At 39.0% G+C, this 27,369-nt stretch overlaps 1 protein-coding gene across 2 annotated transcripts in view; it reads right to left on the bottom strand.

Moving 5' to 3' along the window:
* The window catches only part of CTNND2 (catenin delta 2), a 638,318-nt gene that overhangs the window by 35,170 nt on the left and 575,779 nt on the right, over positions 1 to 27,369 (bottom strand). For both annotated transcript variants that reach the window (XM_059854664.1, XM_059854675.1), the window contains exon 17: positions 273 to 483. In XM_059854664.1, coding sequence (XP_059710647.1) covers positions 273 to 483 — 211 coding nt within the window. The remainder of the gene's footprint in view (positions 1 to 272; positions 484 to 27,369) is intronic.

The raw sequence follows: 27,369 nt of genomic DNA, 5'->3' as shown, positions 1-27,369 counted from the left end.
GAGGTAGGGGTTACTGTAGATAATTACTCTTCCTTAAAATGCACACGGAGTGCACTCCCTGCACTGTGGATGGCACATCAAAAATAACCAAAGCAGAGGGAGACTTTTGGTATTGGCATTGTTTGTTTCTGGTCACCCTTCGCACTGGCCACGTGGTATCTGTTGAAAGCAAAGGATTCAACTTGCGATTGCACAGAGAAGGCAAACACATTCAGGACTAGTAATAACTACTGGAGAGGTTAAAAAGGTGCAAGGTGATTTGCAAAACATACTTGTCTCCTTTACTCTTAGATATGCCAACCAGTTTCTCAATGCCGCCTGCGTCTCGTAAGGCCTTGGCATTCTCCATGTTTTTAGTGATGACTTCGTGCAGAGTGCAGCAAATGGCAGTAACGGTGTCATCAGACATGGCCTTGCTCGCTGAGCTGTTGCTGTTGTTAGCGCCTGGCAGTCGGTGGACCAGATCCCTCATGGCATACTTGCCTTTGTTGAAAGAAAACGAAGGGAGAATTCAGAAGATACAGCAATAAAGGGTGACGGAGAAGTACAGGGAAAACACGCAAGACTAATAGCACCGTTTGCATCATTGCAGGCAATCTAATTGGATACTGATATTAATTTGGAGCAAGTGATATTTACATGGTTGCATGTTCAAGCATTTCACACATTACAGACTCTGTTAATACTTCCGTACTGCATCAGTCAGAGCATTCCGATATGGCCACATCACATCCGTAGGAGAATGGAACTGTGATGGTAAAGGCCAAGTGTATGCACAAAGATAACCTGAATACCACAATTCACAGAACATGGCAAGTCCTCATTTCCCACCAAAAAACTCACAGCTTGTCACCATAAACTGAATGTGCATTAATTGTTAAAACCATAGCAGTGAATGCAAACCCAGTGATGTTATTTGTAAAAAGGCCTTCTCTGAAGACCTCTCCCCTGTACAAGGTTAATTCTATTCTACATGCAGCAATTGAAATAGCTTTAGTAGTGTTTCTTAGCCTGTATTGCTCAAGAGAATACCATCTTTTTCACACATCCTTAGTTGTATGCACAGTACCGATGAGAAAAGGAGTCTTTCTGACATCTATTCCAATCTGGCATTTTGCAAGGATTGAATGAATAAAACACTAACCTCCAGAACTTAAAACCTCCTAAAATGAAAAGAATTTTTAAAATGGTCACATCAAACATTTAAATAAAAAGAAATTCTGTATATTATGTTTGGGCTTGATGATCTTTTTAACCTAAGTGATTCTAAGATTATTATAATTTTCTTCATGCTTAAATAAACAGATTTCTTTTTCAAAATTGCACTTAATAGTCATGCAGTGCTTGTAAAAATAATAAAAAAGCCAGCTTCTGAGAATATATATATATATATACATATATATATATATATATGTATGGCAGGATTAGCAGCAGCACAGATAAACAAGAAGCCTCACATCAGTTCCAGAGGATTGTTATTATGGTGAATGCTAAATTCTTCAATGTGATAAAGAGAAGATCAGAGAAGGTGAAGGCTTATGGAGTTATTACAGGGGTCAGTGAAACAACTCTGAATCACCTTCAGTGCAGATGTGCTAGGAATTTGCATACAGCAATCACCATGAGTGTATCATGCAGGATGAAAAGGACAGGAAAATTGGGAAATATAAATATAATTAGTAATCTAATCTACATTGCATTTTGTGAATGATCAGGTATGATTATTGTATATAATATGGTAATTTAATCAGAATTTTTTGATAACTTAAAAATGTTTACGCATAGTGTTTATGCATACTTATTAAAAATCTTATTTCTGAATTCATAAATTCAGTTGTTTGTATTCATATTTGAAAGCAGAGGCAAGAGGAAAATCACATCTTTTAACTATCAGACATTGAATAATTTTTATTTCTCACAGTTTTGCCTGATGTGGTGGAACTACAGTCAGTCATTTGAACAGAATATTCATAATACAGATAAAAACTTAAATCTCTCTACTGAACTGTTAAAGATTATCAAATAGATTTTGTGGTAATGTGAAAATACTCAGTCTATATTTTGTAAAAACAGTCCTGATGATAAAAAGCATTAGACTGTGTACAAAATGTGTATGGTAGGATTTCAATCTTTCCAGTGTGCTGCAATACAAATACAAACCCTGTCCTCAAACATTTTTATTTCTTTGAACTTAATATTTAATTTACTTGCACTGTAATGATTTTAGGCAATATTATTATTATCAGATGTAGAACAGTTGTTAGCACCTCTTTCTCTTTCAGAAATGATTTGTTTGAGCAAACTGAAAATCTTTTTCCCCCACACATTTATGAAACAGAGTTGCAGAAAAGTCTGAAATGCTATTTTCACCTGCATCTGTCTGTTCTGTGCAACATGAACACATTAATAGCCATATATCACAGTGAGTACTTCAGTTTGCAACACATATCAAATTAAGCTGGTGTTTCAAAAAATAAACTATCATTTGATGTAGCTTTTACTACTCTAGTGCAGTGTCTGCCACTGGTTGGGAGCAAGCACAAGTAGATAAATCAGATCACTGAGACTTTTCTGCTTTACACTGTGCACACATCCAGAATAGACCAATATCCCTTTTTCTTTTTGGACCTCACTTAAATTGCAATAGAGCATCTCAGCACCTCAGTCCTCTGGTGGAATCAGTTCATGATGATAATTTCATTAAGAGACCAAGATTACATCCCAGAACACTGGGTGTAAGGAAATCTGGATGGCTGCCCCACGGAAATTTCTTTCCTGGAACTGGTCTAGTATTCCAGGCAGTAGTATTCACACCAGTAGACACACAAGATGCTTCTTACAATAAATAAAGGCTTTGGAGCTGCCAGGGAAAGCTCAGTTGGAAAACTTTAACAGACACAATCAAGCAGGTTATAAGCATTCTGGAAATGCCAATGTTCAGCAGTTCTAACATTTCTGCTGTGCACACCCTTCAGTAAGGCATGAGAAGATGAAGTCAGTATTAAATACTTCAAAACAATAAAACAGGCTTTTTATACATAATGTGTAACAGTGGGATAGTACAGCATTCCTTATTCTAGCCCAGTATTACCATTTGATTCTTAATCAGAAGCATATTTAAAGAAAAGCAAATTCTAGGTGGGTTTGGTAGGGTTTTTAAATTGCTTTCTCCTTCTTTCTCCCCCAAGAATTGCATCAAATTTAGCCTTTGGATAGCAAGTACCAGAAGACTCATATTTTGTAGATCTAAAATCTAGTCACTGTATTTCATCTGTGGTAGCTGTGCAAGCTGGTGTCCAGTTTGGAGACCTCCCTACCAGAACCTGTAATGTCAATGCCAGCCCCCCTGCCAGGAGCTGCCTGTTGGGGATACAGGCCTCCCTCTCCTTGCCCTGTCCCCAGGAGGCAGCAAAAGGCAGAACTGCTGCTTCCAACAAAGCTGCTCACTCTTGGGGGTAAAGAAACTGACCACAATCCAACAGGCATCATGGTCAAGCAAACCAAAATGTCCTTCCAGATGTTCACCAAACACAGCTGGCACACCATCTGGAAGAAGAAGGGAGTGGCTGACATACAGAGTTGATCCAAGTCACTGTTTACGTGGGTCTTAAAACCTATTAAGGAGGGTAACTGTTAGCAAATTTTCTGTGGTTTAAGAACTTCAAACACTGTGTTAGCTAAGTGAAAAAATATTGAAAAAGCAGGGAATTTGCTTTAATATAGAATTAAGCCATAGAAGTTGAAAGTCAAGTATAAATAAAGTATATTCTTTACAGTGCAAGATGTTTTTCCAAAACTATCCATATAGTTAGTTAATAAAACACTGTAGGACATTCACAGAAAAAACCTCTGTTAGATATTGGTTAATTTCTCTTATCTCAGTTATGCTCCTACTTCTTTACAACAGAGATGAAGAAGATTCACGTTTTCAAGCACGAGCTATAGAAGAAACCTTGCTCTACAGTGGTGTGAGTGTGAAGTCCTCCGACAGGTACTGTTGCAGCAGCCCAACACAACTGTGATCCCTGACTTCTGCACTGGTGTGTGTTACATTCTGCAGAGCATTTGCACTTAGAATTTTGTTTGTCCATGTTAAGAGCCTCTTCTGAAAGCAGACTGAAATGTGTAATGAAAACCAATGTTGGAATGTCAGCAAAACGTTATCTAGCACCACTAGTAGGAGAGCTGGGCAATTCAGCTGGCAATACAAGAAGCCTCCCTGAATGGAAGAAGTGAGAACTGATGGGGATGCTAGGAAGAGAGGAGGATGTGTGTGAGGATTATATTAAAATTAAACAGCCTTGTTAACTACTTTAATCTACAAACAAATTGATTTTTTACATTTATTTTTTGTATTTGAACAACATTACACATTGTAAGACCCAAAACTGATTTGAAGCTTTTAAAGAGGATTTACGTAATATGATTAAACATAGCCACCAGCTCAACAAAGAAAAAAGAAAACTTATTTATTTCTCCGATTTTACTCTTAAAGAAAGGAAGAAAGACATAAAATAGACATACAGGAAGGGGATTATCTTGTGGGTTCTTGGAAGAACATTTTTCTGATACTATACATTTAAAAGTTATTTTTCTAAGATAAGACATCCATCATTTTCATATAAAGAAGGTGATTCATCTAACAGCATGCACAAAGTCTTTGACTGTAAGAGGATAGCATCTGCTTATTATTTCAACAATGAAGATTTAATGTCTTTTCCTTTGCATGATAAAAGTCTCAGCACCTTAATACCTGCCTCCATTACTTAATGCAGGAAAATTTTCACATCAGAGGATCAAATAACTGTCCTAAGAATGATTCTGCCTTCAGAGCCAAACAGCACAGCAAACTATTCTTCTGGCAGATTAAACCAGAGCAAAATCATCACAGATAAGGTTCTACTTCTGGAAATACTTCCCTACTATTGCCTTGAGACAAATTCCCTGCTGTTGTAACATTGTTGAAACCACTTCCATTTTCACTCACCTCTGAATAATGCCTTTGCCACATTGGCAAATTAATTAAATAGTTGTGACATGGTTCCTAGTTTGAGAGTATAAGATTAGGCAAACTGACCTATTAAAGAAACAAGACACCCAAAGAGATATTAATTTCAACAAAGACTCCTGTCCTAGAGATAGATCTTTTTCTATAAAAGGAATTGTTCACTATTCCTCCCCTCCAAAGATATCCATTAATTCATATCATGTAGGTAGGTAATACAAAAATGGCAAAATGCCACCATACTTTGTTGTAAAGGTGCAGATATCCTATCCCAGAACTACTGGTGCCTGTATGCCAGAATATATCTGAATTTTCTTCTCTTCATGCTAACATGTGCACTCCTCTGAAACTTATGTGGTTTTGGGCACTTTCACCACCCCTGTGTTTCTAATACTACTCAACTTCAGTGTTTCACAGACTTATGGAAAGAATATGACTGGGAGAGCTTTTATTATTACTTTCAATCACTACTTAAGAAATGTGCCAAAACTATCGACTTAATTTTTATGGAACAGATTTTGGTCTTCAGTCAGTGTGTTACTCAACTGGTAGTCTAATAAATTAGAATGTATTCATCACATGTCAGCAGTGGCAGAAACATGGCTATATTTGATGATTCATTCCTGCAGCATGCTTTCCCTGTCAGATACCACTGTTCTAAGTGTAATATATTACCACTACTGGCACCTGCGCAGCACCTGGAACTCCCTCACAGTCCAGCTGTCGGTGTTCCAGAGGAGCCCTGGGCATACTCTGAGCACTGGAAACTTTCTAGTGCATACTGAGGTGCAAGAGGGGGTGTAAGAGCCCATAAAAAAAGAATGATTATGCTTATTGCAATATGTAGCAGACTCTGGACTTGGACAATACAAGTTACAGTGCAGGCATCAGAGCGGCAGTCAACCTCATGACATTTTGGAGGGTAAAGGTGTGTTAGTTTGCATAAGGAGATTTTCTATCACCAGTGAAATACTCAGGAGAGAAAATTATCCTGAATTTTAAAGACAAAATAGGCTAAGAGATAAGAAATGCTGTCACACTGGGTCTTAGAGCCAAACATGTGCTTTTTTTGGGGGGGCAGAGTTGGAAGCAAGCCCAAAAAGATGAAGTAGGGTAATTCCAGAGCTGCTGAGCCAGGAGTAAAGGCAGCAGCTGGAAGGAGACACAAACCTATATCTTTGAAAGCAAAAAAGACTGCAGTACTGAGGTTGAGAGACACTTGACCCACTGAGTAAATGATTACTCCTCAGACTTTGGGGAGCAGCAGGAAAGGTGAGTGAAGAGTAAGAAAAAATCCACCTTATGAGGCAATGTTGGTTTATAAAGGTTTGTAACCTTTTGAAAGAAGGTTTATAAAAGAAGAGCAGCACAACCTGAAATAAGGATCATCAGGCAGCACAGAGTTTAATGCCCTCTCACTCACCACTAAATGACATGACTGTCTCCAGACAGGCTTTCCACTGCAACCACCAAGCAGCGACTTTTGTCTCCACCTGACTCTGTAACACAGTCTGTGGCAGTGCCTGCTGCAGGGTACCTTGCATGTGAGGGACTGCAAGTCCCACAATTTGCATACAGCAATGCTCTCTTCCCTTCCTCTGGGGCCCCTCATTTGACATGACTTCAGCTGTGGACAGAGCTGGTTAATGATACTCCAAGGTAGGGTCTGCTGTCAAACCCCTATGGCCTGGCCTGTGCTGGCTCATGGTCTGTGATGCTGCTCATCACAGCACATCTGCTTCTTATTCCTAAGACCACTGTGCATGAACTGTTACTGAAGAAGAAAGTGGAAAAACTCTGGAGCAGTAAGACTGAAAAGCATGCCCCAAACAGCGTGAGACCCACCACTTCTAGCAAGTGTCAGAGAATGGATGATTCTGGATCACTTTGGGATGGAAGTGTAAAAAAAAAAAAAAATCAAACCATTTTCAGGTAAATAGGGGGAAATTTATGCGTCCAAACAGATGGGGGCAATGTGGTTTCAAATTCCCTTGGATACCTGAGATACCTGTACAGTTAGTAGACCTATGGAAGATAGACAAGCTTCTGGAAAAGCAGATGTAAACAAATTGGATACCCTTTGGTCCTTAAAGTTTAATGCTTATCTCTAGGCACCTAGATATCATTCTCAATGTTTGGCCAGAAATGTTGACAGGTCTTTTTACTTCTTATGTTAGTGACATGCACAAACATTTGTAACCTCTGGCACCTCAAAATAAATACATATTGCACTACAAAATGGGAATTGACTATAGTACTGCAATTATCCCTATCCTAAAAAACTATCACCTCAGCCAAATCATTTATAAAGGAAAGAGTGATGAGTTAAACTGGTTTTAGTAAGCAGCTCAAGCCTTATGGGCTGGAAGCCACTGTTTCAGCTGCTTCACATTAAGCATAACTTGCCAATTAAGTTGGGATAATGAGAACTTTGAGCTAGAGAACAATACCAGATATAATTTCCTTGCTGGTTCTTTTTAAATTTTAATTTTAAGAGTCTATAGAGAGAAATTCTATTTTTGAGAATAAAGAAAGAATAAAAACCATTACGCACACTTGCCCTCCTGTGCCCCCAAGGATCCAGGTGCACTTTGCTGATGGCTGCTGTGACTGAACAAAGAATCAGGTGGAGGTCTCAGATCCCCTCTTCACTTCAGATAAATGATACACACTTTCAGTTTTTCACCATCTCTGATGACAGGCAGCAAGATTTCCAGACATAAGATTGGTATTTGGTATGGACCACAACAAAGAGGAACAGTATCTTCCCAGATGCATTATATGCGATGTGTCAGTCACTGATTTTCTTTTTTAAAAATCTTTTTATCAAGAATAAATTCAGCCATAGGCAGTGTAGCATATAAAGCCCTACAGGGAGCAGGAATAGTAATCTTTTACAGTTTTAGGGAAGAAACCCTCGAACTACCACAGAGTGATGAAAGCATGTAGAACACCAATAACTGCATGGCAATGTCAGTTGAGATTTGCTTGTAAAAGAATCAAAAATCTAAAAGGGTAACCAATATAGAAGCTTTTATCTTTTGATAAAGATTAAAGATGTTGGTTCTGTATTTTGAACAAGGTATGAGGAGAACAAGGAAAGACAAAGGACACATCCATAACAAGGATGAAAGAGCAGTATGTATAGAAACTATTAGCATTGCACAGAGACAAAAGAGATACATTTTGGTATTTTGAACCTGAACATGCCATGGGAAATCACAGTGTAATCACCGCTTTTCAGCAATATGCTTTCTCAGACCCTTCACAGATTTTCTTTCCTGTAACAGCATTTTCACCCAGTTGCACTCCTCCTTCAGCCCCTCTGAAGCTTCTCTTTCTGCTTCCAGAAACATAACTTTTCCATGTCATGTGTTTCCTGCTTCCCTCTGGCTAATTACTTTTCCTGTGTTCAACTCATCTTCTCAGGGCTACCCGCTCTCCCCTCTACTACATGACCAATAATTTTTCTTCCTTCAGCTGCATCCCCTCGAACCTTTGGGTCTTAACTGTGAAGTTTTCATCGTCCTTTCCCATGTCTTGTAAATCTCTGCATCTGCCTTGTTTGCCAAGCTTTTCCAATCCCTCCTCATTTTGTTTTAAATACCTACACTTTGATGGTCAGCTAGATGCTGCTTTTGTCACAGCCCTGCATTTCCAGTCCCACCCCAACTCACCACAGACTCATGCTTTTTAATGTGCTGAACTAAAGGACATTTTAGCTAGTTTGCAAGCACAGATTTTAGACTCAAAAGTACCAGTGTGTTTAAACACTATTGCTCTTGCACTACTCTTGTTGCTTCTCTTGCATATCTCAATTCCACAGCCAGCTATTTATTCTACTTCTAATACTGATTTTGCTCCTTTCTCAATGGCTTTATACCAGCAGTTACTGTAAAACCTATAGATTGAGGAACTCCCAGGGCTCTTTGGCTGACCATACCATGCTGATGCACATTCTAACACGTGCTTTAAAGGCTACATGCACGTCTGCACTTTGCATGCAGAAGTACTTCTGCTGGCTCTGCTGGAGGTAATGCCAAAGGTAGAGCACTGCTTTGAGATCCTGCTGAATATCTCTGCCTCTTCCATCTTTGCTGCTGTCCTTTTGGCAGTTTTCATGAGATGCATGCTGCCTGCCACGTGGATTTCTGGAGAAACCGGATGTCCTTCAGGGGTGTACATGTTTGCAGCAAAACAGAAGACTAATACTGAAATGGATTTATGTGTACCATGGCCAAATGGATTCTCTGTTTCGCAACAACACCTCTCACCCAGCACAGTGGATGGCTTCTGCTTTGAATGCTCATCCATGTATCAGCAATCCTCCCTCTCTCATGCTGGAGAAGCGAAGCAACCATCAAATGCAACCCAACTCAAGGGTGTGCTCTCTGACTTGCAATCTGGTTTATGAAGATGAATTTGGGAAGAAGTGCAAGCATTAATTTGTTGACTGTCTCACCCATGCTGGGACTATAAAAATGAGTCAGTTCAAGTTCAGCGTGACCTGTCTAATTATCTGCTGACCTGGTATGCCAAACAACTGCTGGGTCCACAGAAGGAGAAAAATCTCCACTAACAAGATTCTATTTGTCACCCTCAGCAGTGAAGAAAGCAGCATTTTTTAAGGCAATCAGAGGCATTGCTACTGTTCTGCTGTTTCTGCTCTCTTGGCCAGAAAAAAGGATTTGAGTGGTGGCTTTGGCTGTCTCCCTTGCAGACTTAGCTCTGGAGGATTGTCTGAGAAGAAAAATGACAACCTCAGGCTTAATTGTTGTTGGACACAAGGAATTTATTCTTGCATGTTTGGGTTTTATATCCAGAATGGATGGAGTCCTTGTGTGCAATAACTCAAATAATTTCCTTTCTAATTAATTTTGATTGCATTTCCTGCCAGGTATACAAACTAGAAAATGCGTGGAGAGGAGTTGTGAGCCTACCTATTGATTCAGGTAGTGCAAATATATCCAATTAACCAGCTCCTTTACATGCCAACAGATGTATTTCTTAGACTGCACTGTCATCTTTCCTTTCATCTTTCCACTAGCCCAAGGTAAAAAAGATTCTGCAAGGGAAGTGATTCCTCAGTTTAATTGCTGCAGGCTAAGTTTTCTGATTACTGGAGCTGGTTTTAGTCCCTTGCTATGCTCTTCCCTGCTCCCTGCAGAGAACAGAGCTTTTGGAAAGCTGAATTTTTGAAAAAATATAGTAGTTTAATTAATGCTATGATTAATCACTGATGCTAAAATGCTTTGAAGAGGAAAAGTACTATGTGAGAGTTGAGTGGAATTTTAGTTTTATCTGCATTATTTTCTGAGATAGGATAATATTTTGTTAATAGTCTGAATCAAGGGACTTCAAATTAGGGCATGATGAAGAAATAAAAATGTTATCTATTTTTGGAAAAGTAAGTTTAGGCTTCCAGATCTATAGCCTGATCCAACACCCACTGAAATTAATGAGCCTGTCTACCAATGTTAAAAGGTATGAAATCAGATGCTGAAAAAAGTAGCTTTTCTTTTCCACTTTGGTTTTTATTTTGTGTCCAAAAGAGAGCAAGATTCTGACAGGGGAAGGCAGAGGAAATTGCAACTAGATATTACTCTGTTTTAAGTGTCCATGAAGGAATTGCAATTTATTTGCCACTCTTTTCTGCTTCTTGTGCTAGAATATTGCCTGAAACTCAAGAAGAAATTTGTCCCAGTGGTACGGTCTGAAAGACTGATTGTTTTTGCACACTTTTATATACAACACCATGGTGAAAACATGAAGATTCTTTTACTTCACATTAAGAGAAATAAAAGAGATCCTCATGATCTACTGATATTAAGGGTTAAATAAAAAGCAAAAATGTAATACATGTAAATGTATTAGCTCAATAAATAAAAATCTTGGTATAGTGGTAGTGTCTTTAGAAAGCAACTCTTCCTACAGACATCAAAACACTTCAAGTCATACTGCAATGTTCATCTATTTTGTATTTACTTCAGCCTTCAAATATTTCTTAGGTCATCACCATGAAAAAGCTACATGGAATAGTTAGGATAATTAATCATGATGGCATAACTAATCTGAGGATATGTATGAGCATTTCACATTGCTTTATTGTGTACCATAAAATAAAATAATTTATATTTCAGTTACAAAATACAGGTTTGTAAATAAGGCTCAGTGAAATCATATACTAACTTTATAGATTTCAGCAGCTGGGAGAAGGACATAAGGGAAAAGAACAAGAACAAGTAAAAGAAAGCATCAGAAAAGGTGATGGGTTTTAAAAATTATTTTTTTAAACTTTAAAGACAATTAATCCACGAACAGGTAAGAATATAATACAGTATTTGATTTTTTTTCCCCCGCAATTTGCAATTGTTAGTAAATACCTCATGGAAACAGTGTTCATCTGTTGAACTACTAATGTATCACTATAACTAAACCAGACCATCCAAAGGTCTGCTGGGGTAATGAAGCTATGAGTAAATTTATTAGAAACAAGGCCTCTCACACTACTCACAGAGAAAGTGGACATGTAGTTGGTTCTACAGGTATTTTTTAGAGGTCAATTAATTTTGCAAATATTACTAATGTTCTGACTCAGTTAAATTCCTGTTCCCTACAGTGTTTTACAGCCACTGGAAAAGAGCAAATTATACTGTAGTTCTGTATTTTAAATCACCTAAAGCTACTACAATATAAGTACAGTAAGTACTTATAATACAGTAATTATGTGAGAAAGGATATGTATGACGCAGAGTCAAAGCAGGTTCTGTGTTTTCATAGGAAGGCCAAAAATGCATCCAATAACCTTCTTTAACAAATGAGCAGTATATTATTGTTTTGACTACAACACTACTAGTTCTTACATTTCTCATAAAAAAGTTTCTCAGCTCTTCTAAGATATACAGCTCATTATTAGTTGTGTTTAAAGAAATTGTGTCAAACAAATCCTAGCCCCAACTGATCCATCAGAGTACAAATCTACTGGAGCACAGTTCTGTTTGTGCTTCCTCAGGAGATGGGAGTCAAACAGTTCATAATGTGACTTGGTTTTGGGTTGTGCTACTGCTGATCCTTTCAAAGTAACAGCTCCAGGCATCACCTTCAGGCTAGGAGCTGATCAAGTCTTCTCTCTAGTGGCCCACAAAGAAACTTTGCCTCCAGACACTCATTTGAGGTTGCTCAGTATCATTAAACTGTTGCTTTTTCAATCCAAGTCACAGCTGCTCACCTACAACTCAGAAACACATGGCAAGAGGATTCTCAGGACTGTGTACCTACTCAGTTTCCTTCTCTTACCTCCATGGAGATGCAGTTGGCCACATGGAAAGAGTCAGAGAGTCCATATGTTAAACTTGTTATGCTGAGCTTCATCTCCTTCTTAGAGATAGGCTGGACAGAGGAGAGCAACTTAAGGCAAAGCCCAAAACCTTCTAGATCCTTCCAGTTCACTGACTTCTGCAACACTGGCTGACCTCAGTTACTTCCAAAGGGGGGGGGAGAATTTGGCAAATATTGCAAAAGACTTCTTCCCCCTCCAGATTTATGGAAAAGACAAATCTGGCAGAGAGCAGCTGGCTCCCAGGCTCCAGTGCCTTATTTTAAATGATCAGAGTGCTCTGAAAGACTAGGGAGGAGTCAGAGTGAAAATTTTACATGTACTCAGCAGCCTTGCTACTTCCCTGAGATGTGGCAGAATATAAACTACACTCTGCATTGCAGGGGAGGGATGGGAGATCAGGCTTGGAGTGATGGAAAATATTTGACATAACAACAACAGAAAAATAAGGCTGAAAAATAAATGCTTTTTGCTAAACGAAGCAGGTAACAGGTCAGATGCAATGCTAACCTCCTAATCACAGGAGATTCAGAGGACAATATTACCAAAGGTAAAATATTTCTTGATAGACTGCTCCTCTGAAAACTGTAAGTCTGCAGAACGTTATGTTCCCTTTGTGAGAGCAACCTTTGTTAGTGTCACTTTGAAAAACTTTATAAATGAATATATGACTTTGCATATTCTCACACTAATAGAAGCATTTTCCTCTAATTAAAATTAGCACTGATGATTTGCTAAAATAATCCTGAGTTATGAAATCCAAATAATGTATGAAACATATCACTTTAAGAGCACTCTGAGTAAGCACACAACCTAAAAGATCCTGTAACCTTTCTCCTGAGAGGAGTAAGTAATGAGACAATTTATTTTTCTCCTACTGCACATTAGATCTACCAAACAGCAGGTGACCTCCAAACACCACCATGGCACATTCTTTTGGTACACAGAGCTTATGCTGCAAAATCTGTAAGTCTGGACTAGGAGCATTTTTATCTTTCTTAAGGTTGCAGAGAACTTCTCAGAAGAAAAGGTTACAGCCTGCACCTTGAATAAAATACAAGAACAGCCATAAAACAGCAGGGTCACTCCCTGATTAATTAATTGATTAAGTCCGTATGTTAGAAAGATTAGCCCATCTCTGTTTGGATTCCCCAAAGGACTAAGTGCGTAAAACTGAAATGCAACCATGAATGAATGAGGCCCCTAGCATAGTCAGGCTTGATTGTGGACCTTGACACTTCTAGCAAAAATTAAATTAAAATTTATATAAATAATTTCCTTCTATAATATAGAACAGTCAAAGTTGCCAGGATTCTCTAGAGATAGCCTACTCTGCTCAATGAATGTTCAGCTCAGTGTTCTCTTACACTCAGGTGGAATTTCCTGTATTTCAATTTGTGCTGATGAACTCTTGTCCTGACACAGGGCATCACCAAGAAGAGTCTGGCTCTGTCCTCTTTATACCTGCCCATCAGGCATTTAAACAATGTATAAAATCTCACTGAGCCTCCTCTGGCCTGAACAATCCCAGCTCCCTAAGCCTCTCCTCACAGGGGAGATGCTCCAGGCCCATAATTATTCTTAGGGCCCTTTACTGAACTTTCTCCAGTATGTCTGTGTCTCTCCTGCACTGGTGAGCCCTAGAACTGGACTTGGTGCTCCATGTATGGTCTCACCAGGGCTGAGCTGAGGGGCATGATCACCTTCACTGACCTGCTGCTAACACACTCCTGACAGCCCCGGAGGCTGTTGGCCCACTTTGCTGCTGGGGTGTGCTGCTGACTCCAGGACTTTTTTAGATTTGTCTTGACAATGAGTGATGGCAACGTAGTGGGTACAGCAAACACAAGAGCACACTGCTGAAGCCCCTACCCAATACTGGCCACTAACACACAGTCCATGTAACCTGACCCCTAAACCTTAGCCCAGCATCCTTCACTAAACCCTAAGCCCAAGCTCTATCACAAAGGCCAAAACCCAAATCTGAAACCCTTTCTTTTATCCCTACCCCACATCCTTGTTCTGATGGCAGCCCTAATCTGCTGTCCCTAATCCTAATCCTAGTCCTCACTGTGACTCCCTCTCCAACCTCCAATTACTTACCAAAAACTCTTCATGGAAGTCCAAACCCTAACCCAAAGCCCTTCTGTAACTCTAAAGGCTAATCTCTCCCCGCAAAAGGCAGGCTCAACCCCCAGCCCTAGACCTAGGCAGATTCCCAAAGCCTAAGCCCTCCTTCCTGACCCTGCACATTCAGGTCCTCTCCTGACCCCAGCTCTTGGGTGCCAGTGCCCAGGAGGTGGGAGATGGGCAGAGGTCAAGGAGGACAGAATTCTTCAGCTGGATCCCTGGGGGTCCTCATGCCTCAGCACTTGAATAGGCAGGACCTGGAGGCTGCCATGTGAAGCTCACACAAAGGGTGTGAGAAAGCTGGGCCAGCAAGGAAGGGTTGATTGTGAGGCTGTAAGTGGGCTTTGGGTGTTAGACCATGCTTGTTAAGCCTTTACACTAACCCTGACCACTAACCCCAAGCCTGACTCCTAGCTCCTACTTCTCCCCCACCTCCTACCCCAATCCCAAACTCTAATCCTTGACCCCAACAGCACAAATGACTTCTGCAACTATAACAAAATCCAAGAAGGAGTAAGCCGGTAACAGCAGAAAATAAGCTGACACAAATTTTTATAATTGTCAAAAAAGAAAACAGTTTTTTTGTCATGATCTTGGTCTCATAAAGCTGAGCAGGTGCAATGAGGTAAGGCTTCATTTATCACTGTCTAAAGCAAACATTAGCCTTCACTATGTGAGAAAATTAAAGATTTTACTCCTGTTAGCCCTGCTTTTCCTGCAGCTCAAGCTGGTTCCCAGCTTGATTTAGCAGAAACACCCAATTAAAATTCCTGCCTATGAATCAAATATGATGCAATGTACTAGCAAGTGGCAGTGGTCTTTCCTTTAACAATTATGCTAAATACTCCATTTAAATGGCATCATTAGGCTAAATGAACCTTAAATATCATAGTGCTACTTCCAAAAAAATCCACTCAGATAAAATTAAACTTTTGTGAAAAAACATGAGAGAAGGAAAATACTAGCATTGGAATCTCAGCTTTTGAGTGAGACACAGTTAACAGCAATATTGTGCAGCCACACATTCATTTAACAAGAGCTCCTTATCTAATATAAACAGCAATACAAAGCACATTTGCAGTCATGTTGTATCAAATTTATAGCGGACAAACCATACTGAAAAGATCCTTTAAAGATCATTAATATAAAGCACTCTCTTACCAATTATGAGATATTCTATTGGGTAGCTCTTAGCTTACAGATTTATCCACACACATATCCTTATCTTTGAAAATGTCTGAAATATATCCTTAGCACATATTTATTTCAAACATTAAAAGTAAGAATACTGAAGAGTATCTTGGCACCTGGCCCACTTTTGAGCTACAAAATCCTCTTCTGAAAGCAAATTAAAGTAGATAGATCTGTCATTTATGTTCAAGTTCTCTTTATCCTGGAATTGCTTCTCCTTTCAGAGACTGAGTCTGAAAATGCTGTCCTTATAATTCATAGAAGTATTTTACTTTGTGTAGATACACATGAAAAAATGCTTTTATTAATATTCAGTAAATTTAAAAATTGCATGTAGAACCAGCATAACTGAGATTGGAAAGGACATTGGGAGCTTGTCTAACCTAACTTCCCTGCCCACAACAAATGCAAAACCATTGCAATGCAAAACCATCATGAGACAACTGCAGGTCAATAGAAAACTGTTAAAAAAATACATGTATTATATCTCATATAGTTGACATAACACACTAGATGGCACATATAGCTCCTCTGCTGCTCTCCTGTCAAACAGATTGTTATTCATAATGGAAGAAACATTTCAATACGATGAATGTGTGTCTTCACCTGTGCACATTTGTTTAGTCTCTTCTCCCTGTACAAATTTTAACTGCATAAAGATGACAATGGACTGCATTCTTTTTGATATGAATGTATTCTGGGATATGAAGGCAGCAAGAGTATGCAAGAAAGTTTAAGTAATACAGAGGAGAAAATATGTATTTACTGACAGAACAGGGATGGAAGCTAAGATGGAACTGGTGCAAATAGGATGAAAAAATGTTTGCATGATGTAACTCAGAACAAGTACTAATGGTTCATCACTGAAATACAAGCATTTATCAAAAGAATTCTGCAGAAAAACTATAAATTAATTTCTGTAGGCAATCTTCTACCCTGGATCTCTGTCCGTCCTGTGTGACAGTCTGTTGTATGGATAGAAACAAGGACAGAGGGTGAAAAATGTTTGAGGATTGGTTTATATTTCAGTTATCTTGTTTTTGGAAGATGGAATTCATTAAAGTCAAATGGATAATATTATTACACAGAAGCAGGAGATTATTATCTGCAGAAATACAGAATGAAGAACAATTTTATGAGTAGCAATTCTGGAGGAAAGGATCAGGAAGCCAGAGAAGATCATAAGATAGGCATGTGTTACAAGTTGGGTTGCTGTGACAAAGACAGCTATTCAGGAGTGTATTAACAACTATTCCTGGCAGAACATACAGATGATGTGTTCCTCTGTGCACAGCTTATGGAGAAATACCACAACTAGTCTGAATGGCAGACCAGGAAACACAGGGACCAACCAGAATGAGTCCAAATGAAAGCAACAAGAGTAGCTAGGAAGACAGGCTGAACTGACTGCCATCTCAGCTTTAACTAGGTATTCAGCTACTGAACCCCTTCAACCAGCAAACAAGGAACAAAGCTGTGCTCTTTATGGTAATGCACTGCAGTGGCACCATTCTTACTCAGTGTCTTCACGCACAACATACATGGCAGAGGAGGCTGCTACTGGAGACAGCAGGTCACCAAGAGACAGCAGAAAAAGCTGAGTCCCTGGACATATGGTCCCACTCCATGTTTAGGATGAGGTTTTCATATGATCTACTTAAAGAACTGGAACAAAGAAAATTGCAAGTCAAGTGTCCAAAATGGGAAGAAAGAACTGGTTCATATGGTAAATTTTATTGTTTATGAATTTATGCTTGCAAGCTGCTCTTACTGGCCTTCAAGTAGAGTTCGCCTAATATGTGAGGTCCATCTCAGTTTCCCATTTTTTATTCACTGAGCTAACTTCTTATTTATAAAGGGTCAATTAGGACTGAGAAACAGTTTCCTTCAATGAGATAGTCTGGATCCCCACACTATCCCCTTCCCTTCCAGGAAGGGACTTGTTCTGATAGGTTTTAGGGTCACAGTACATCACAGTACCACTGATTTCAAGAATGTTGATCCATGAGGCCCTGAGATTACTGAGGGGCTAAGAAGCATTTTTACTTTTTTCTTTGACCAAGAGTGGAAGGGTTGTTTTTTGCAGACTTTGAAACAGATTTCTTGCTCTAGTCCATTTGGAATATATCATGTGGTACAAAAATACAACCTCCAGACCCTATGGAGCTGAACACACCACCACAGCTGTTAAATACACCTCTTGCTGTGGCTGCAACAGTGTGTCTGTGGTCTTCCTTCTCATCCTTGAGTGCTGAAGGGCTTATAGGAATGGCTTTAGGAACAGCATTAACATTATTGGGTTGATACTTAGGATTGCTGAACCTGTTCACTGAAGGTATTGTAGCCATTCCACTGTCAAACTTGGGAAGATGCAATAAGCCGTGTGCTTTTGAAACAGCTTAGTGGGAATCGGCTTGGTGAGAATTGAGAGATTTTGATGGTGACTGTGATTTATCTTGAACTTCATTTGTCAAGAGATTGTGTTTGGGTTTTAGGATTTCCAAACTTGTGCTTAAAGGGCCTTGCAGCACTAGTAAGGTTTTATTGTAAAGCAGTTGTAAGAAGGAGTGAGTGTTTTCTTCATCTGTTCCTTTACCAGGGCCTTTGTCAGGGAAGCTTTTCTGAGGATAAGAAGTGAACCGCACCATGTCCTCTCTAGAGGATCTGAAAATTGCTGGCTTATTCTGAGGTGGAGGAGGGTCAGGCACAGAGTTAACTTCAGAAAGTGGAGGCTTGTAATACGCTGGGAGAGAAAGGACAGGACTATCAATTGACTGAGGTTGTGTATTCTGTATGTTGAAAGAGTGGAAGGTGGAGCTGTAGCTTGATGGATTGGCTCATAGTGCTTTTTACTGACACACCTATCAACTGATTCAGCATCAGTTATTTCCCTACAGAATAACTGGGGAATCTCAGCTGATTCTGCAAATGAATTGGTTTAGTGGGTTCAGAATGATGGCTGGCAGGAACCTGCACACAGAGCTTATTTTCAAAATTCCTGCAGTCAAAATATGATATCAGCTTTTGATAACACTCTGTATCTTCTTCAGGATCATAATGGCTTGAGACTTTTGCTTGAAGGCTCTGTGGTTCAGGGCCCTGTAAATATACTCCTTAGATGAAGTACCCTTTTAGCTTGTGAATGAGTGCAATACTTGGATGATAATCTGATCTTGCAAAAGGAATGAACTGCTTAACTTCCTGGTATCTGGAAGAAGGGGAAAAAAAGAGATCCAAGGCAAAAACCGAGATGAAAAATGGCAGATTCACAATATGAATCCCCAGATCGAGGTCTCAGAATATTTTCCCTAAATTTTCTAATTGCACAGTTCCTTGAGTACATTTGACCATCGTCCTTCTTTTCTTGTTTGTTTTTGTCTGCTCCCTTTCTTTCAGAATCAGGCAAAGCAAAATGCTGAGACATCTTATCTTCCTCCACTCCTCTTCATAATCCAGGGAATATTCTTTATCTTTGTTCACAGCCTTCAGGTGACTTGGCTCTTGGGTCAGCTGCTGCCATAGCCAGATGGCCAAGTGCCTACTCTGGCTCACCCATCCTGAAAGAGTCATGCACACCATTGATGGGTCAATACTCAAAAGCACTGCTCTTTCCAGGAAGATTAGTGGGTGAACAGCTCACCTTGGATGCTTTCTCCTGCGTTCCCACTGCAATGTAATCCAGGCTGTGCCCCAGGAGTGGTTAAAGAGCCCATGCCATCCTAACTTTCAAATTAGTACCACTGCTTCTGGAAGTACTTCCATCATTTTGTAATAACGATGTGCTTTTTAGAATTTATTTTAGTGAGTGATGTCTAGACATTTTCTGCACACTAATTGTCTCTCACAATGACAAAGCCACACATGATTATTCACTCACAGTTACAGAAACCAAGGCAAGATAGGCCAATGTCCAACTCAAGAAGCCACTTAAGACTTAGTGTTTTTCTCCTCAGGAATGACTGAAGCAAATGAATTCTTCCAGCTTCAATGTGAGGTTTTTAGTATTTGCTTTGTAAATAATTTCATTCTCTTACTTTGTTTACTTTGTGGCAACTCTACAACTAATCTCTAGCCACAGAGCTCTAAAGTGCTGCTTGTTATGAATATTGCCAGACTAATAGTTACTGATCTCTTAAGTTTTAAGTAGATTTTAGAATAAAATGGCAAAGGAAAGAGACATTTAATTTTCATGAGAATGTGGGAAGGGTTACAGTGAAGCTAATCTCTGACTCTTAATCGATTTTTGTATTGTTTGAAGATTGAACTAGAGGTGTAGTTCTTTTCTTTCTCTTTTAATAACTTTGCCTCAGCTTTGAAGTTTCTGTAAGCTGAGCACAGCTTATCAGAAAAGTCCCAGTGAATGAAAGATGCTCGAACAGGGCTACAACTGAACAAGATGAATTTCAGTCTCCCTAGGAAGAAGCTGAGCTTTTCAGTATAAGGCATATACATATTCAATCCCAAGGCAGAAGAATGGATTTAACTACAGAGGATAATGCACAAAAATCCACCCTCAGAACACCCTGTCTCAAAGGCTTTGCTTGTGATGTACTTGGTATTTCAGATTGTTAGTGGCTCACAAGAGAGAAGGAGACATGGCCTTTTCTTTGAGGCTTGATTTAGACATTGTGGTACAGAATTGTACAGCAGAGGATAACACCTTTAGCTGCTGAAGATTTAATACCAATGTAGAGAAATTATACATGCCAGCTTGCCAGCCTATCTGATACCATTATATTCCAAAGGACCCTGCTTTTGTCTGTCCAAGGAACACAGCTTCTCTGTTTTGCTATTCTAATTTTCCAGTAAGACATGAAGGAATTCCCAAAACTGGTTGTTTTGTTTTGTTTCATTTTGTTTTGGGAGGGACGGAAGGAGGGAGGGAGGGAAGAAGGGGGAGGGCAGGTTTTTAGTAAAGCAACAGTTTACAGTAGTGCAATAATATTAACATAGGCTTCATGGTGGCTGGATTCTAACAAAATAAAACATCTTTCAGGCTGTGGGCAGACCTCCAGTATGCAAGTGTGAAAATGAATAATTTTGAGCCTCATAAGCGCTACTGAGGCAAGTCAGAGTGTTTCACATCTCAGGTCGGCTGCTCATCTGACTCATTTGAATTTGTTGTGTTTAACAAAATTTGTCTGTAAAAGGAAACAGTAATCCTTTTGCTCCCCCAGTTCATTTTGACAGATTAGTCAGGCAGTGCTGATTCAATGTAGATGTGACATGCTAATGAGGGGCTGAATAGAGCCTAGAAGCAGGAGGATATTGTGTCACCAACTGGGTCACGGTGAATTACCATGGGTTAGGTTAGGGAACTGTAGTTTCTTAAATATGCTAACTCAATCAGTTGAGAACCTATAATTTTCTGAGTGAAAAGAAATTCCACTATTAAAAAATGAACTGTATTATAGAATATATTTAACATGAATTTATTTCTATTAAATATACTTAATTTATTTCTATTAAATATATTTCTGAATTTATTTCTATTAAATATACTTAAGTACAATATTTTCAAAGGATCAAAGTGAATTAATTGGCATCCAACTCTGAAATAATTTAAAATTCATGTTATTGCTACACAATTAAATTATGTATCAAATCAGAATCTATTAGTATACATGTGGTTAGTTTAATAATAGACATCTCTGTTAAAAACTAGAGAAATTACATTTATTTCCACTGATTTGAAAGTATTTAATTCCAAAGACAAACTTAAATGTTAGGAAAAAGTTTTTCACCCAGAGGATGGTTGGGCACTGGAATAAGCCCCCCAGGGAAGTGGTCACAGCGCCAAGCCTGACAGTTCAAAAAGCATTTGGACAATGCTCTCAGGCACATGGTGTCTCATGGGGTTCATCCTGTTCAGGGCCAGGAGTTGGACTTGATGATCCTTGCAGGACTCTTTTAACTCAGGATATTCTATGGCATTCCATAGTATTTCCTTTTTAAAATCTGCAAGTACAGTGCCTTACTAAAAATGCAACAAATGGAGTTACTATTACAATTCCCTCTGTTAAATAAAGCAAACTTCTGTGTTTAAGTGAATTTAGTTACAATTATCCTATTATGGCCCTAATTCCACAATAAGATGGTTATTCCCTGAAGCTTATACACTGTCACACTGAAACTGTGGTTTAAAATTTGGTGAACCTTGTCCTGAAGTAACTTAAGTATCTGCAATGATGTCACTGAGGTTAAAGACATTTAAATTGCATTTATCCACTTCTAATTTAGGAATTACAGACCTTACTCTATGTTGCTTGAAACAGCAAATGTGCCAGTTTCCCCTTACTCCATATAGTGTCCTTACTGAGATTTTGACCAGATAAGTAGATGATATGGTGGGCAGAAAAGTGGCTGGACAAAAGGGCTTCATTGCCAGTATGAAACCCAGCTGGCAGACGGTTACTTAGAGGTGCCCCGTAGGTGGTGGTACTGGGGGCAAGACTGTTTCACATCTTGATTAACAGCCCGAAAGACAGGACAGAAAGAAAGACTGTGGACAGTGTGATGTTGGGAGGAGTAGTCAATACACTGGAGGGCAGGACCGCTATTCAGATGGACAGCTGAACATCAACTCAAAGTTCAACAAAGGCAAATGCACTCAAGATTAAATAAGACCCTGTAGCAGCACACAGATGGGTGCCAACTGGTTAGAAAGCAAGTTTTAAAGAAAAAAACCTCTGAAACCTAGAAGTGCTGATAGACAAGCTGAGCACAAGCCCAGAATGTGCCCTTGCAGCGCAGAAGGCCAATGACATCCTGGGCTTTAGTACATGGAGTCTAGCCAACCCAACAAAAATATAATTCTTCATCTCACTCAAATAGTTCTGCATCTACACTACACCTAGAGTGTCACGTGCAGATTTTTTTTTTCCCTGCCCAGTACAAAAAGGCATTGCAAAATACTGGAACAAGTTCAGTGGAGCATCACAAAGACACAGGGGGACTGGAACACATGGCAGACAAGAATTGCATCAGCTGAGCCTTAAAGGAAGGTTATGGAGAAATCTTGCTATTGTTCACTTCTACTTAATGGAATGGTGTGGAGAAGATGGGGTCAGGATCGTCTTAAAGAGTTCCACAGTCTAAGAAAAAGAAGCAAAAGACATGCTGGAATACAGGAAACTGATAGAAGGAGGACTAAGTTCTCTATGGTGGTGGTCAAACAACACAACAGGTTGCCCAGGGAGGTTGAGGAATCTCCATCTCATCTGCTGGATAAAGTTCGAAGCAATCTTCTGTTACTGGACCAGTTTGACCTCAAGATGTTCCAGCCAAGCCAGACAGATCCAGTAATACCAAATTTTGTCTTTATTGCATTTGCAGACTGAAGCCTTCCCTACAACCTGCAAAAGTTACTTTATTTTTAAAGTGTATTTTCCAAAGTTACCCAGTAAACTTAATTTTCTAGGCTTATATGGACTAAAGGAAGTAAACTGGCACAGTATCATCTAGTGACCAAAGGAATTTCATAGTAAATGTATCCCAGACTGTTAGCAATTACTTAACAGCTGAGACCACAAAGAAGCAATTTTGAAATTCGTTGTTGTTTCCTTCCCTGCATATTGATAAAAGTTTATGAAACATCAGCAACAAGGTAGGTTTTATTTCCATTTCTTTTTGTAAGGTAGGGCTTGTCAATCTACTGACAATTCTCAAAACTATCTCTCTAAAGGTGTCTCTGATTATGTTTGCTTAAAATCTTCATTCTGGAATATTGGAGCAATTGTATCAATTATTCAGTTCATTTTTTTAAACAATAAAGGCCTTCAATTTTAAAGTGCTAACAATATGCTGTTTTCTTTTGTCTTAACCTGGTCTTTCCAACTGCACTACTCAGATTACACATCTATACAAAAAACATGGATTTAAGCATTAATGCATCTTAATATTTTCTTAGGTTAATTCCTGAAGTCCAATCTATCATTATAAAACATCATACACTATACATATATAAAATTGCTAACTCTAGGGGGTAGTAATTGACTCTTTTTCAAGTTCACACAACCTCTTGCATAACACAGCCACAAGAAAAAGCAAAAGGAAAATAGAAAACATAGTAACACTGAAGATTGTATCAGTAATACCAGATTTCAAGTAATTTTATAGAGATGCCATGGAGAGATCAATGGGGCTTTGAAGCTGATTCTGACGGCTCTCTAGGCTTTCCTTGGGAGCAAAACTACATTTCTTTACTTTTGTTTAATTGAGCCCATCGAGATATTAAGTAGAAGAATCACAGTCTTACCTTATGGAATTATGATAATAAGGCCCCTCAGCAAATTGATTATTCCCTTACTTATCTCAGATGATGAGAATTTGTTACCCTTTCAATATTTTGTAACCGTGTATTACAAAACTGCTGCTGTTCAATCCCACCAGTTACAAGCATGAAACAGCAGATTTTGATTTTGTAAAATACTGCTTGTTAAGTAGAGGTGGAAGTGGATTTCTTCTAAGACTTATTTAACCAATAAAAAATAAGAGCCCATAAATGACCAGAAACCTAAGATATAGAGAGTGCTACCAGCCAGGCCCAGGCAGTGCTTTTTGAGAGGTACTACATGAGCATAAAGGTATAATATTCATAGGAAACACAAGCATTCATTTGCAAAGGCTGCAGCAAAAGACCATCATTCTGCTTTCTGTAATTAAGAGGATATTTGAAGTTTTACTAGTGCTACCTGAAACAAGGGCCTTTAACACTAAAACCCATAATAAATGATGGAAACAACCAGGGTATGACTTGGCTCTTACAAGAGAAAAAATCCTACATCGAAGTACTTAATGAAGACAAATTAAACTGTCAGAAAACAACAGCCTCTGAAGATGGCATGCAGAAGCCAACAAGTATGACTGACTGCCTTTTTTATATCCATCAAAGACTAAATCAACACATGTTCACAGGTATTTTGGCACAGAGTGCAAATAACCCAACAAAGAACTACCATCACCTTCTGCCCATACTGGGCAAGTGCTACGAACCAGAATATTGTGTAAGCACCTAATGGTCAGGAATAGAAAGAATAACTAAATTCAAATTTACTGCACTGAGATTTAGCTAAAATGCCAGTTGTAAGAACCCAGGCATTCACAATCTTTGCTAATCCTGCATTCTTGGAACACTAACTCTCTGGTATCTTCTACCTTTGCTGTTGTCCGAGTTTCAGTCAAGGACAGAGTTATTTTCTGCAGTAGCTGTGATGGGGCAGAGCCTGGAGCTGTGTGGGAAGCCTGAGGGAAAAAGAAAGCATGGACATGGACAGTCTGTCTACTGCTTTGTTCACTGTCCTGGTTGGAGAGCAATTTCTGCCTGTAAGACAGCCTCTTTTTGTATCAATTTTGTATCTTTTTCTTATCAACTTTGTTGCTGTTCCTGTTACTCTTTGTCTTCTTATCTCATTGTGGTTTCCAGTAAATTGTTCTTATCTCAGCTTGGTATGTCTGCCATTTGTCTCTCACTGGAGGGGATGGGGACAGGGAAGCAGCTTGTGGTTTTTCACTTTAGTGGGAGCACTAAATTAAGGGATACCATTTCTAAACCCCGACAGTCACATTTTTATCCAGCGAAAATGAGACTTTCTATGGTGCATTTTTTAATCTAACAGATGATGACAAACTTATGGGTTGCATATTTGCAGGTATTTTACTTCTGTGTTACCCTACAATTAGTCCTCCCATGCAAGGACATAGCTTAGGTCCCTGCAATCAGAATTTTCTAGCAGTGTCACTTTTGTGAGTTGTGGTCGGGTTTTGTTTTTTTTCCTTTTTAAGCACTCTAAAACACGAAGAAAACAACTTTGGGGACACTAAAATAGAAGTGGAAGTATCTCTTAAAAGCCACATGAGGTGAGAAGGACATTGTGTGCTGCCCACTTCAGCTGTCAGCATCTAACTTGGGAACTAGGATTGTATGAGATTTTGCAGGAACAACTGCACTAATTTCGAGAGTGCAAGGATGTAGATGCACAGAGAAAATTACTGTTAATATGACTGGCAGCCATCTCTAGGAAGTTTGAATTTAATCAAAACACATTCATCCTTCCTTTTATTACTAGTTAAATTCCTCAGATCCACCTTCAACATCTTTTGAAACTCCAGTGCCCCAGACCCATTCTCAGTGCCTTCACATGTGAGAAGAAAACAACATTCCTTGAACAAATGCTAATTCCTGCCACGTTCTACTCTCTTGCACTGACGTGTCATGAATGGGAATTTGAATTTCCTCAAACAAAAGTGCTTTTAGTAAAAAAATGCCATATATGTCACTTCTATCATTTAAAAGTCACTTAAGGTGATATGTATTTCAGGGGAAAACACTATTTTGAATCTTACAGAGAACAAAACTAGCTCGCTGTTTCATCAATTGAAGTTCATACAGAGTAGGCTGGAAACATGTTTTGATACACTTATCTGTTACTGTAAGGCTGTCACAAAACTTGGATTTTCAAAATTGCTTTCCCATTCTCATGGATTTAAAAGTGCTTTTAAAATATTTGGCAGTTTCTGAAATTTGCATTTCTACCTTTGTATATTTCATGTGAGTAAATTATACACACCTTTTAGATCAGAACTCCAAATTTTGAAAAGGTAAGTAGCACTTCTCAGCACGAACATACTGAGAAACAGAGATGAAAATTAATATTAAATTGTTTGAAATGTCAATCTTCTGAGTGAGAAAAGCAGATGCAGTTACAATTTAATTGCTTGCTACCTTGTGCAGGAGAACAGAAATAAATGTTTATCTCAAACAAAATACAAGGTGCACGTCAGGGCACTTTCTTATGTGTGAAATGCACATCAGTGAAGTGAAAAGGCACATCCCTCAGCTGTTTCTGGAGGTGGTGGTGTTTTTGGCAGTCACAATTAATCTAGGCTTTCCTGGGCCATCTCTACCAGATTTTGCAACTTTTATGACCTGCATTCAGAATTCAATCTTAAGTAATACCGAATGAATACAAAATGATAAAACCTATAATAAAGAGGTTTATAAACCTTAAAGCACTATATGGCATCATTTAATATTACCATCATCATCTAGAGAAGCTATCATGGTGCAATACTGAAGATGATTCTCTTGATTACAGCACTTAAAATAGGAATACAGGCATTTTACAGGCATTTCCCCACAGTTTATTCTACTAGGAGGAACAGCTGACCTATGGCTGGGTTGTGGTTACGATCTGTGAAGCATCTTGACCTTCCTATGTCAGAGAAGAAATGATTCTCTGACTTGGCATCACAAGGGAAAACAGATCTGTGGAAGTAGTATCCCCCATTATCCTAGATTTGAATCTGCATGCGGGTGACAATGAAAAATTGTAGAGCTTTTTTACTAATTGCCCTTGCCAAGTCTGTTGACCTAATTAAAGGGGAGCAGGACAGTGCTTAGTCTATATTACAAGAACAACTTCTGATGGGATACTACTTCCCTATCTTCAGTTACACAAAAGTTGGGAACTCAGTCTCTGGCCACTTCTCTAGGTTCTCGCACAGGACCCATTGGACTGTAAGATCAAACATTTTACATGATAGAGATAAGTGGGATGAACACCTAGAGGTGCCATTTTCTTTCTACTGCTCAGAAGCCCAGATGACTATTTGAAACACCATTTTTTTCAGATATTTCATGGAAGAGAAAAATCCCTCCAAATCCAGACAGGTGTACTTAGGCAATAGCAAAGTTCAGATGTAGAAG

This window comes from Haemorhous mexicanus, chromosome 1, assembly GCF_027477595.1.
Source record: "Haemorhous mexicanus isolate bHaeMex1 chromosome 1, bHaeMex1.pri, whole genome shotgun sequence".
Lineage (NCBI taxonomy): Eukaryota > Metazoa > Chordata > Aves > Passeriformes > Fringillidae > Haemorhous > Haemorhous mexicanus.
This window is presented reverse-complemented; position numbering and strand designations above follow the sequence as displayed.